Source organism: Gadus chalcogrammus, chromosome 17 (genome assembly GCF_026213295.1).
Source record: "Gadus chalcogrammus isolate NIFS_2021 chromosome 17, NIFS_Gcha_1.0, whole genome shotgun sequence".
Lineage (NCBI taxonomy): Eukaryota > Metazoa > Chordata > Actinopteri > Gadiformes > Gadidae > Gadus > Gadus chalcogrammus.
In genome coordinates, this window is record NC_079428.1 from 6,462,446 (window position 1) to 6,476,497 (window position 14,052).

The 14,052-nt window shown below is 43.9% G+C and overlaps 1 protein-coding gene across 1 annotated transcript; it reads left to right on the forward strand.

Annotated features, from left to right (window-relative positions):
- Window positions 1–3,201: 3,201 nt before the first annotated feature.
- On the forward strand, window positions 3,202–6,182 carry LOC130370442 (fibroblast growth factor 14-like). Its single transcript, XM_056576196.1, has 3 exons — window positions 3,202–3,216; window positions 5,462–5,660; window positions 6,046–6,182. Exons 1-3 carry the CDS (start codon window positions 3,202–3,204, stop codon window positions 6,180–6,182), a joined length of 351 nt encoding a protein of 116 aa, XP_056432171.1.
- The last annotated feature ends 7,870 nt before the right edge of the window (window positions 6,183–14,052 follow it).

Genomic DNA, 14,052 nt, shown 5'->3' on the forward strand with positions numbered 1-14,052 from the left:
AATCCCCACCTCTCTTCAACCCATCGTACGCTATGTAAAGTGGAGCATGCTTTTTAATCTGCTAAAACTAAAAAAGTGAGACAGATGTGAAAGAAAGAAAAAAAGAAAGAGGATCCGCTCAGATCTATGTGTGTGGACTCCGGTACCGATCACAGATCAGAGCGGGCTTTAGGCTCCTTGAACAGCAGCCCCTCTGGGGTGGGAGCTGGGAACTCTGTGCGAGAGGCGAGAATAGGATGAGTTCATTTGAGAACACCGGTGGCAGGCTCAGCTTACCGATTAGCTGCGAGGAGCCAGCGTGATGTAAGCATGCCCTGCTGGCCGGTGCATTGATCTACGCTTCTGTAACATAAAAGTTATTAAAAAGGACGTGTAGAATGAATGACGATTAAACTCAGGCGACACATTGTTCATTGCCGGTGCGACTCTCAAGTCTTGTTAGCGCGTCAGGGCGGGGGGCTAATAGAAAAGTGCTTCTTTCCAGTTCTTGCCAAGTTCTAGGGAAACATTTGTCTTTATCAGCTGCGTAGGTGTGTAAAGTAACAGCGGCAACAAATCTAGCCCACACAGAGTGCAAGGATGTAAAGGACATGAGAAGTCCCTCTTCATCAGCTCCTGAAGAAAAAGAGTGTCTCATTAAAAACCACTAAGAGCTGAAGGTATCGCCTGAAAATCCTCACCTTATGTCTTAAAACCTTATTGTTGCGACAATGAGAAAGAAAAGGTCAAGCAAATAAAATCCATAAAAAGGCTTCATCGACTTTAAGAAGCTGTTCTAACGGATGCATAGAGAGAGAGTGTGACAATGTCAATATACTTGTGTTCTCTTCACTTTGGCAACGTTTGGCGGTGTCCCAGAAATGCTTTTGTAACTGTGTCAAATCTTCCACTAACCGAGCAGAAGTTTTGGTGTCGCGGGTTCCACGCAGACACGAAGGGTTTGGGGGTAGAATGACTCCTCCTGCTTCGTTAATGAAATTCATGCATGAGTGAATGAATGATAGGATGGATTTACTCTCGGCCAATTTGAATGTCCCAATCCGCACATTGCTTCGCTTCACGATTTATCCTGCATTGATTCACTGCAGGACTTAAATATTTGTATCAAGACGGATAAAATGGAAGTTGTTCGATATAGTTGAGTGTAAGCAGAGTAGCGTGTTTGTAGAGTATAGTGATGATAGTTTACGATGACACATAAAAGACCAAAAAAGTACCAAATACCTTCAAGTACTACGCACACACACACACACACACACACACACACACAAAAGCACACGCACACACAAAAACACATTGTATGATGCCTTAGGTATCTATTTTACAGAAATTCACTATTCTGTACGCAAAGAATATCCATTTAGTCATCTTCATCTCTTGCACGGACACACGCACAAACAAACACACGCAGGCACGCAGGCACGCAGGCACGCACGCACGCACGCACACACGCACGCACTGTTCTCTACGGGGGGACATAGGATAGCCATCTCATTACAAACCTCAGAGATGATGCCAGACCTCAGGTTCTCCACATGGCCTTGCTGTCCAGGGAGAGGGGGATGGGGGGAGTAATGAGCATGAGGCCAGAGAAATGAATAGCTGGTTAACAAATGGAAGCATCATCGCTGACCAGGCTGATAAAGCTGGAATAATTAGCTAGGTTGGGTGCTGCCTGCTGAGCTAACTGGGTTATTGCAGAAAGCAGGCCCGGTCTCTCTTCTTTAAGGCTAGACCGGTATACTAAAACGGCGAAAAAGTTCCCAAAACATTACAAGTATACAAAAGTATTTTCATACAAACTTAGAATGAATAAAAGTATTATAAGATTGGTTGTGATCATATGTACAGAAATTGTCAAATAAGTGCAGTAAATACTGTGAATTAGGCTTTGCTGTGCGGATGTGCCCCATTACATCAGGAGCACTTTATCACCCTCATTGATCTATAGCTGCCATGTTTTGGTCGAACTAATGATGCAGAAAACGAAGGAGGGAAGCATCATTTAATGGAAAGATACCCCGGGAGCCTTATGGCATTATATATAAAACAGTAAAACAACTGAGAAACATGCAGTGGTTGATGTACTAAAATAATTGTGCTGCTCTGGGGCATGGTCTTGCAATTACAGTCCTTTTCTTACAGTTTTTCTGTAAAATAATTCAAGGTAAAATAACTTAATCTCATTGAAATGTAGTTTAATTTGTGCCATCTGTGCATATTTTAAAATCATAAAAGAAAACCAAAGAGAGTTTGTATTTTCCTTCAATTGAAACTGCATGAATGGTTGTTCTAACAGGAAAAAAAAAAGCGACGGAAACGTTGCCGCATTGATAATCATTTCAAATTACTCTGCTGTAGAAAATTCAAAAACACACACACACACAAACACTCACAAAAAGAAAACACAGACTCACACACTCACAAAGAGTAGTGCTAGTTCACAGTTAAACCATCTCATTTCATAACACAACACGTGGTAACGCAGTGGACTGAAACTCTGACTGTATCAAGTGTTGGATGGTAAGATAATATCGAGTCGTGGATCCCAGTATTGAATCGATGGCAATGGGAGGCTGACGCTTTAAACCAATCAACAGGGGAATGGCGGCCTCATTCACACAGTAATAGAGGGACAGAGCGAGAGCAGGGTTTGTCTTCGCCGCGTTCTACACCAGCGAATAATAACACAAATTTAATAAAAACATCTTAACAAACAGACTTTGGCTGCAGTCTTAGGGAATATAAAGTACTGGGATATGCAAAGAATATAAAGGTTTTTCAGAGCAGTTAGTCGGAGTGAGAGGACAGAAACTGAGAGAGCGGAGGGAGCTAGAGAGATCAAACTGGATGGAGACAGGACTACCGAGGAAATAGGAAGACGGAAGAGATAGGAACGGATAGCTAGATAGATCAATGGGATCAGGGGAGGAGGAGAGAGAGGGAGTCTGCTGTAGGACGAGGTATACATCTCTCCCAGGACGTATCCAGAGAGAAAGATAACCCAGACGGATAGAGAAAAGAGAAATAAACAAGGAAATAGCAAGGGATGAAAGTAGATGAAAGGGCAGAGAGGAGGAATGGGGGGCAGGTGACAGGGCCAGAGGAGATAGTAATGGAGAGAATTGAAAATAAAGAGATAGGGGGAGGGAGAGACTTAGAAAAACTGGGTAGGAATGAAGAGATACACAGACAAACAAGATGGAGGAAGAGAAGGTACGCAGGTGAGAAGGCCATTAGGAGAAGGTAATGCTGAAGGTAGAGTTAAAAAGAGATGGAGAGAGTAAAGTCCTTAATCAGGGTTTTTCTGCTCAACAGTCACATCAAGGCTCCAAATCAATCCTGCAAATTGGTTTGTTCCACGACAAGGTTACCAAACGACAGTAGGATGGATGGAGGGAGAGAGAGAACGGGGGATGGAGAGAGGGAAAGAGTGAGAGAGGATATTAAATAGAACAGGAATATGTTAGAGCAATTACTAGAGACATTGAGAGAGGGTGTGTGTGTGTGTGTGTGTGTGTGTGTGTGTGTGTGTGTGTGTGTGTGTGTGTGTGTGTGTGTGCGTGTGTGTGTGTGTGTGTCTGTATCCATGTGTGTGTGTCCTAGATCTTTTGACCGGACTGTGTTGAGGTCAGCAATGGGTGAAGGATTCGGATATTTGTTGTTACAAGAAACCCCAGCCTGGCTGAGTAATGGCCTCCCTTTAAAGCACTGTTTTCTACCCCACATGTGTGTGTTCGCTGCTTCTGTGAATGAGTTCGTCTGTGCCTCTGTGCGTGTGTGTGTGTGTGTGTGTGTGTGTGTGTGTGTGTGTGTGTGTGTGTGTGTGTGTGTGTGTGTGTGTGTGTGTGTGTGTGTGTGTGTGTGTGTGTGTGTGTGTGTGTGTGTGTGTGTGTGTGTGTGTGTGTGTGTCAACCCGGCCCCAGGAATGTCTCTATCACTCAATTACCATACGCCAAGGTCCGTTGAAAGCCCAATAAGGCATTTATTCATTGCACAACAGAAAACGCGTGGGTCTGTGCCCAACGCGGGGAAAACGGAAATAATACTATGGCTCCTAGAGCCATAAGAGTCAGTGTTCCTGACTCTCCGGCCCCCGAGAGACTGCGGTCAAGTGAGCCGCTATTCGTTCATCCGCGGTTAAGCCAGCCGTCACACAAAATCTTTGTGCGCCTTTACTCTAAACGCCCTTTGGTTGGTATCTCGCAACGTTTTCAAAATAAAACCCTTCACCTACGTGCGTAGATATATAGAACACTAGCTGTCTTACACTGCGGTCAAGCCAGCCGACTCATCAAGATCGGCGGTGAAGCCAGCCGACTCAGTTTTTTGCAGTACCTGTATATACTAGCCATTACAGTAATAGCGTCTCAGAACTAGTTTCAAATAAAAGCATTCGTCGGGTACATACAAAAAGACAGTCAATAAAAGCAAATACTATCAAAGGAAGTGTACGGCCGTTGTGGTATTTACTTTCCCTAAGCCCACCAAACATTCCAATATGAGACATATTACATATGATTTTGGATACGATTTAAAAGAAAATGCCCTGTTATTCCAGGCTCATTTCACTGCAGGGTTATACTTCAAGACCCCATGGGGTCACGCAAAAGGTTTCAGAACATTCTGATGTGGAGTTTCAAAGTAAAAGCCAACCAAAATCTCCAATATGAGACATATTACTTATGATTTTGGATTCAATTTAAAAGAAAATGCCCTGTTATTTCAGGCTCATTTCACTTCAGGGTTATACTTCAAGACCCCATGGGGTCACGCAAAAGGTTTCAGAACATTCTGATGTGGAGTTTCAAAGTAAAAGCCAACCAAAATTTCCAATATGAGACATATTACATATGATTTTGGATTCAATTTAAAAGAAAATGCCCTGTTATTCCAGGCTCATTTCACTTCAGGGATATACTTATTTGTTTCTCTACATATACTATAGATGCTCGGGATGACTGCTAATAACATGCATTTTGTGTGTATATTGTTGTGTGTATGTGTGTGTGTGTGTGTGTGTGTGTGTGCATGTGATTTGATGTTGTGTTTCGGATTGAATAATAGAAAGCCATTTTCACCTTGTATTATGCATTCACACATCATCGTGGATTCACTAACACCATTGAACAGCGTATCAAAACGACTGCACATATTACCATCGGACGAAACAGATAAAAGGACTCATCCATGGCTTAGCGTTAACATGTTGCATTCTCTGTTGCCTTTGAGGTAAATATACGGTTATCTATTCTTATAGTGTACTAACACTTGTGTGTGTGTGTGTGGGTGTGCGTGCGTGCGTGCGTGCGTGCGTGCGTGCGTGCGTGCGTGCGTGCGTGCGTGCGTGCGTGCGTGCGTGCGTGCGTGCGTGCGTGCGTGCGTGCGTGCGTGCGTGCGTGCGTGCGTGCGTGCGTGCGTGCGTGCGTGCGTGCGTGTGTGTGTGTGTGTCCTCCTCCAGAAACTCTTCACGCCCGAGTGTAAGTTCAAGGAGTGTGTGTTTGAGAACTACTACGTGACCTACTCGTCGATCCTGTACCGCCAGACGCAGTCGGGCCGCGCCTGGTACATCGGCATCAACCGCGACGGGCTGGTCATGAAGGGCAACCGCGTGAAGAAGACCAAGGGCGCCGCCCACTTCCTGCCCAAGCTCATCGAAGGTACCGGAACGGGAAGCTCCTCATGTCCGTACTCAAAGGATCAAACCTTTGCTCGGTGTTGCCAAGATACAAGATAGACAAGATTTCACTTTGAATTCACATGCAGAAGCTTGGACATTTGATTCAAGCGACATGAGTTAATATAACACAAAACATTTACTCACAATGTTTATTGTCGTTTGTTCAGAGGAGAGGCTCCGGAGACGAGTTGTCAATTAGTTGGGACAAAGTTTGCTCTGAAAATAACGTAATCATCATTATATTGACACTACTGTGCTCAAACCGCAATTAGCCGGTCGAGTAACCGCGTCCTCGTTTATGGTTAATGCCATTCACGCGTAATCACCTGCCCTTAATTCACAAACTTTCCCGCCCATTTCCACAGTGGCCATGTACCGGGAGCCCTCCCTCCACGACGTGGCGGTGCAAAGCCCGCCACGGAAAACACCCAAGACCACCAGCGACTCGCCCGCACACAAGAAGGACCCCCCCTCCAAAACTAAGACCACCTCCACCTCCTAGCACTCAAGAGACCTCCTGAGGCACATTAACGGGGGGGCAAAAATGGACGGGGAGGTGTGTGTGTGTGTGTGTGTGTTTGAACTTTGACCTCTGCGAGAACCTTGATGAGAACCCCAGTGTGTGCACCACAAACACACACTCACACGGGGTCACACGGATGGGTGGGGCCCGCGGTCCTCACAGGCCTCCATCCAGGCGCTACAGTCGTGTGTATAATCTCTTTCACACAAATGCCACTCGTTTTTCTTGTGGCGTGGCCTGACCCCTGACCCCTGACTGACCCCTGACCTGACAGATCCTGTACGAGGCAGTCAGCCACCTCAGAGACAACGGTGAACTCTAGACAAACTCCGTAGAGGTCTTCATCCTTCACATCCCTGTTGAGTGGAAGAAAAAATACATTAATCTGTGTATCTATATCTATAGATATAGATATAGTTGTCTCGTTAAAAGCTCCTCTTTTTAACTCTACAGATCCCCCCCCCCCCCCCCATAGCCCACTCTACCCCTCAATGCTCATCCGGCGCCCCAACAGCAGAACCTGGATTTATAAAGAGCAATAACTTGTCTGCAGAAGCCGACTGGCACGTTTCAAAGCGAGGGCAAAGCAGGGGTGGGAGAGGAAGTCCCTCTCCATCCCCCATCTGGCGACCATGTGGTTCATCAAATAACCACAAGAATACAACATCGGCATGTTGTTCCCTTTCATTTTTGTTCTCCTTTACGTTTTTTATGGACCCGCTGTCACATTTTGTTTTGACCCACCCCCCTGAAGTCCAAACCCTGCCCACAAGCACAGCACATTCTGACCCTCGGACACTCTAGGAGTACCCCGTCACCGTCACGTGATCCAACATGATTGTGTCTTCACCCTGGGTGCTGGCAGTGTGGGGTTATGCCTGTGATGTACGATGTGTGTATGGGGTGATTGTTTGTCCGCACACTTTGATTGCGCAGATCACAATGGTAAGGATTGGATTAGTTTGTGAGATGGATGATTTCACACAGTGGAACTACAGCTCCCAAGATGCTCTGCTCACTGGCTCTTTCACTGCGAGTCTGAGCCCACAACATGAACACATACACGTAACGCTCATTGTTATGAATACTCTTATGAGAATAATTCATATCAGTGTGTGCATGTACTTCATTGGTGGACTGGTGTTGCAGACACACACATCCAACAAACACACAGAGCCAGAGGTTTTGATAAAGGATGATGATGATAATGATGATGATGACGGTAAACCTTGTAGATCCACTGCAGTAGTGCTGCTTCTGTTCCCAGAGCCTTCGAGAACCACCCGCACACAAATCGTCAAAATGACGGCATTCTTTAGGTCTCACACCTTTATCCTGTATTCGCTGTAGGCCTAATATTGTTTAATTTCAGGTCGGCCTGAAAGATGTTTTTCGTGAGTCTACAGATTCTGTTTGAACGCACCAGCTTTTTTTTCAAAGATGAATCAATATTACCAGAAAACCAATATCCTCACAGATGGCTGTGTCTATCTACTCTATATATATTGTGTTTGGTCTCAACCCGCACAGGATATGTTGGCTCCGAGCTGTTGTGATCTATTTTTCGAAGCACCTTCGTTTGTTTTGTCTCTGTGTGTGAATCCACTTCTCAGATACGAGTGCGATGACTACTCTGACGTGGGTGTTGTGCGTTGTTGTTGTTATATATTTTTTTTTTTCGTTGTCTTCAGAACTACCCGTGGGTTTATTTGTCGGTTTGTTTTGTTTGCTTTTGTCCAGAGACGAACCTTGAGCTGCTTTAAGAATCAATGTTTAGGGCTCTTGTCGCCTTCTTAGGGCTCATATTGCCTTTACGGAGACTGTATTACTAATAATTTCCTAAATAGTTATTATTATTATTATTATGCAAGGGATTCCAAGCCTCCGCTAACTTTGTTGGGTGATGCCGGCAATATTGAATACATTTGATGACAATATTGTATCATTTGAGAACATTTTCAGGGGGTTTGAGGCAAATAATAACCAACCAAAGTGATGGCTCAAAGCAGAGAAATGTTTGGGGGATCATTCTTTGATATCTCACAGTTTCTTTGTGGCATATTTCTCCTTATTTATTGTTGTATTTGATATAACAAAAAAAATGTTTGTTCACCATTATTTCTGTCCCCATATTTCGTATTTTCCTTTCCCTGTGATTATATTTTATTTCTCGTACATTGAAAAACCAAAAGCAATCTTCATTTGTTTCCCCACATCCATCATGGCTCCCGTAAGGGGCACAATGAGGCAGGCAGGTCGTTCTCTCTCCTGCATAACATCAGCCGGCGCCGACGGCCAGAGAGACGCGCCTGTTATTGTGCGGCACAGAAACATTAGCGGTGCTAAACGAACAAAGGAGAAAAAGTTGGAGGAAATAAATGAGACGGAGGGCGAGAGAACGGGAGGAGAGAAGGGGTCAATTGGTATGGTAGAAAAAAAAGGAATCAAAATGGAAGAAAATCATGGTAGATAGAAAGAAGGAAACAAAGTCACAAAAAAGAAAAAAGGGAGGAAAGGAGGAATGATTTAGAAAGAGGGAGAAGGAAAGGACAGATTTTTATGGTATATCAGGGTTTATTTACGGGAGAATTGTTCTGTACTGAGTGCTTCCTTGGGAACAACTGTGCTCTCAGACACTCATACACACACACACTAACACACACACACGCACACACATATACACACTCTCACACACACATCCACTCACACAAAAACACACACATCCACGCACACACACCCACACACGAACACACACACACACGCACACAAACACACACACACACACACAAATACACATACATATTCACATGCTGCGTGAAGCAGCATTCGTACAAATTGACAATCATACAAACATACGTATCCACTCTAACACTCTCACAGATGCAGCAAATAAGAACGCATATCTCTTCTTCTATCTCTCGGTACAACCATCCCCTCCCAACACACACACACACACACACACACACACACACACACACACACACACACACACACACACACACACACACACACACACACACACACACACACACACACACACACACACAGAAACAGACACAGTCATTCTACTCGAACAATGCATAATCCTGCTGCTCTCTGTAACTATGATTGATCAGCGTATGATACAGGAAAAGCAATGCATAAAATGAGCCTGGAAATGATGCCCATAATTTGAATAGTTCGGAGGCACAAATGGAGGAAAGAAAGAAAGAGCAATACGTTAGCAATATATTAGTTTCGCAATAACTGCCACTGCCATGAAACAGAGGACGGAAGCTACTGATTGGCTGAGCAGCATACTGTCTCCACACACTTTTAACATACCGATAAACCCACCATTTAATGACTTAAAAGTAAAAAAAACTAGTAGCACTTTGTCGTAACCATTATCTCCCTCCGCATGTTAGCATTTTGTTGTCAATCTGCTGAACTGTGTTTGCAGTACTGAAACCGTCAAGCGTCGCCTGAGAGCTGGCCTGATTCACACCGAACAGAACACGTCAATGGCTGCTGGCACACAGAAACACACAGACATTTACCACTCCACCGTCTCTCTCCCAAGAGGACCGTCACACACACACACACATGCACACACACACACACACACATGCAATACACACTCTCTTTCCTCAACTAATGTCAAATTAGTGATTCTGAAGGTGTACCTTTTGGCATTTTAGACACAGTTTGGATGAGATAGTGCGGTGGGTGTGTGGATGCAAAATAATCAAATCAGAAATGGATTAATGATTGTGCTCCTTAATGAATGGGGAATAAAATAAGAGATAGGTTTAGAAATATCGGATGCTATCCAGAATAGGAGATAAGTTAACCGAATAATAGGGATATCTTTAAGGGATTATAACGAGGGTTGCGTGTTCATGGGGACCAGTGGGTTTGATTCTACCAACAGAATGGAATTGAACGTAGGACTGAGGGCATACTGGACCCTGCGGTAACGCTGATATCTGGAGGTACAGAGGGGTACGAGACGCTACGGGCTAACGGTGCTAACTGCGCTAGCTTCTAGCCTAGGAAATATCTCTGCAACATAATACATGGAAATCTTGACCTCACCTGAAAATGCTACATCTTCACATTCTGTTGATAATTGCGGGTCATTTGCTTGTGTTTCAAACTTATACTTGTACACGTCACACCTTTAATCACAAAATTATCCAATCGCCCCTCCTGAAAGTACCAGTTAATAGAGGAAATGATGACACCCTGGCCTTGACAGGGAGCAGGAGAGAGAGAATCCCAGAGAGCCACCACCAACCCCACCGAGGTGTTGATCCCTCCCAGAACACATTATCTTACCAACACAATTTCCCTTTCAGCCCCGAAGGTAGAGTATGTGTCCGAAAGGTGAGCTTTAACAACAACTCGTGGCGTTGTTAATGTCTGTAGTAACAAAGGAGGGGCATTAGAGGGGGAGACTGAAAGTGAGAGAGACAGTGAAAGAATTAGAGAGAGGGCAAAAGACCAAGAAAAAAAAGGGAGTTAGGAGTGAGACATGGAGTCAAAATACTCGATAGCTTGGAGGCCAAATCAATGGCCAGTACTCCTGGGAGCAGGAACACATTAAACTGGGCCTGTACGTATTATCTGTAGTGTGTGTGTGTGTGTGTGTGTGTGTGTGTGTGTGTGTGTGTGTGTGTGTGTGTGTGTGTGTGTGTGTGTGTGTGTGTGTGTGTGTGTGTGTGTGTGTGTGTGTGTGCATGCGCGTGTGAGAGAGAGAGGATTAAAATATCCTGTAGAGGAATTTCCACGGTTCACAAGAACATTATTTAATTAATTTATTCTCTCCATTTGATACACTGGGTTATGTATGTGTGTGTGTGCGTGTGTGCGTGTGCGTGTGCGTGTGCGTGGGTGTGTGTGTATGTGTTTAACTTTGAGATGGGGTCCCCACACCACATCTGCAATGCAGCAGAAATCCCAATAGGGAGAGCTAAGGTGATCATAGAGAGTGACAGAGAGCCGTAGACAGAGTGAGACACACACGGAGAGAAGGGCTCATATAACACACCTCTGGCATCTTCACACACACACACACACACACACACACACACACACACACACACACACACACACACACACACACACACACACACACACACACACACACACACACACAAAAACACACACACACACACACACACACACACAAACACATGCACACACTCTGATATCAATCCAGTGGGTAGGTTCCAGTGGCGATAGGACTCGTCCTGTAGCAAGGAAAGTTCACAAATAGTCTGGGGATTAGCCCCAACCCTTCCCATCAAACAATCCTCCAGGAATCTATGTGATGGATGTAGAGTAGAGGTTCCAACTCAATGTGAAACAAAAAATACAAAAGAAGTGGTGAGATTCAGAGTGAGGTATCTCTTAAGGGTAATAAGGTAAAGAGTCAGAGTGAGGTATATATTAAGGGTACTTGGTAAAGAGTCAGAGTGCGGTATCTCTTAAGGGTACTAAAGTAAAGAGTCAGAGTGAGGTATCTCTTTAGGGTAATAAGGTAAAGAGTGAGAGTGAGGTATTTCTTAAGGGTACTTTGGTAAAGAGTCAGAGTGATGTGTCTTTTAAGAGTGCTATGTATTCGACTGGGCGAGGATTGTGTCGTGCTTCGGGATTGACTTCATGTGGCACTGTTGTGACTCTTGTAAGGAGCATAGAGGTGATACTAGGACTGTCATGGATGCAAAATGCTGTGCTTCGATGTTAACCCAATAATCCGGCAATAATCCTGTTTCTACAAATGTATGCTGAGTTTATCCATTTTGATGTTTGATAAGGCTATACAGTATATCTGTTGTACCTGTTCTGGACTGTTCTGCTGGTGTTGAAATACTGTCTGTAGTGCAAAGGCTGGAGGGGAGAGAGACAGACAGACAAATAGAGATCCCAAAACAGTTTAGTTTTGACCGAAATGGCAGAGCATGATACTATTGAGGATATTTTTGCCACACACATGACCTCTGAGCTGACCCTTGACCTTAAGCCTTTTTTTCCCTTCTTCTTTCTCATTTACTCTCCTACGTAAAGTCCCAGGAGTTTTGCCACAAACATTAGACCCCACAGATCCTCTGTATTCATGTGTTAGTGTCTTCTGTGATTTATTATTTATAGAATATTTGTCATTGTACTATTTGTTTGTATTGTTTAAAAAAAAAAAAAGTAATAGCATGGAATTTGCAAGTCATTGTGACGAGTAGAGTCTTCCGGAAAAGAGAATTTTAGAATAGAAAATGTCCATAATAATGCAAAAACACTGCTTCAGTCTTCCAGATATCAGAGCCACAATGACACTATTTTTGTATGCAAGACAAGTCGGGCAAAAATATATATCTATATATCCAGTCTATATAAATATATATATATGAATATATTCTATGCTAATGTGGTCGTAGGGGTAAGGGTGGGCATTGGGTAGGGCTGTTGGTCTGTGTACGCAATAACTTCCCCTGTCGGCAGGAAACAGGAACGACAGGAAGTACAACGTAGCCATCCAAAGAAAAACACTTGACCATCGGAGAACAGCCTCGGACCTGTTTGATTGGACGGCCTAACCGACGGGTCAGTTAATATGACGACAATGTTTCTGGACACCAGGTTACTCTTTTTAATTCATTTTCATTTTTACGAAGACTTGTGCGATTGCGAGGGATTTGCAGACGGACCAGGATTACCAAGCATGCATGTGCCCGAACACTTACTGGACCACCTTCAAATAAAAACAAAAAACAAACAATAAACAACATTATTTATTCTCTCCCCACCCCAACACAGCCCAATCACCCATCTACCTTGTCTCTGCATTTGCAATATGATCTGTATTTATTTCCATGATAACTTACACACACAACACAAGTTGAGGGAAAAATATTATTGGATATAATTGAATAAAACTAACTAATATATTTGTATGATTGTAACATTGGTGTCTTGGGTGATTTATTTCAGTGCTTTGATAACTCTCCCCCTTTTTCTCTCATTAAATAGATGTACTTAGCTTCAATTACAGGCCTGGCAAAGGAAACAATTTAAAATCTCTTACCAATCCACGGTGGCTATGATGAATACATAAATAATGAAACTGACTGATTGATCAGTAAATTCCATGTCAGGGTTGCTAGTTTGAATTCTCCAGCGTCCAAGTAGCTGGCTCCTCTTAGATAATGCTACAACAACAAAAAAACATTCAGAGAAACAACGTCTACCAGGTAAGCCTCGTCCGCCAAATACGTTCTTCCTCGTGATTGGGTGGCAGCCAAAACAAGCTGCCGTCTCTCTCTCCCTCGCCCCAATGAGCCTATTTGATGTTTGACTTGACACTGTCTGTGAGCTGTTAATAGTTAGCTTCTATGCTAATTAAATTGGCAGCGGGCCAAACGGCGCCGGAGGCGGGTGATAGATGACCATGCAACGGGCAACCAGCCCGCCCCTTTTGCTCCAGAGAGTGAGACTCTGGAGGCAAGGAGAGGCTGATGGGATACCGGACCTTTTAGGGAGATTAAGTTTGAACTGACTGAGTTAACAGTTTTTTAGAGGAAGCCCAACGGCACATTTTGTTTGATGTTTCATGTTATAAACGCACGCTAAGCCTTCTTAAAAAGAGGGGTGGTGCGCACTTCCAATGGTAATCCACAGGTGCTAAATAGTATTGAATATAGGCAATTGAATCTTCATCAGGCAGATGAAGATCCCTAGAGATCTAAACGTTGCCTGTTAATAAATCCACTTCTGGAGCATTTAATCAGTGTGCAGAACCTTCTTTTTTTCTTACAAACGTCAAGCCTCACATACGCGCCAAGTCTGAAAAGTTTTCTGCATTGCTAATGGG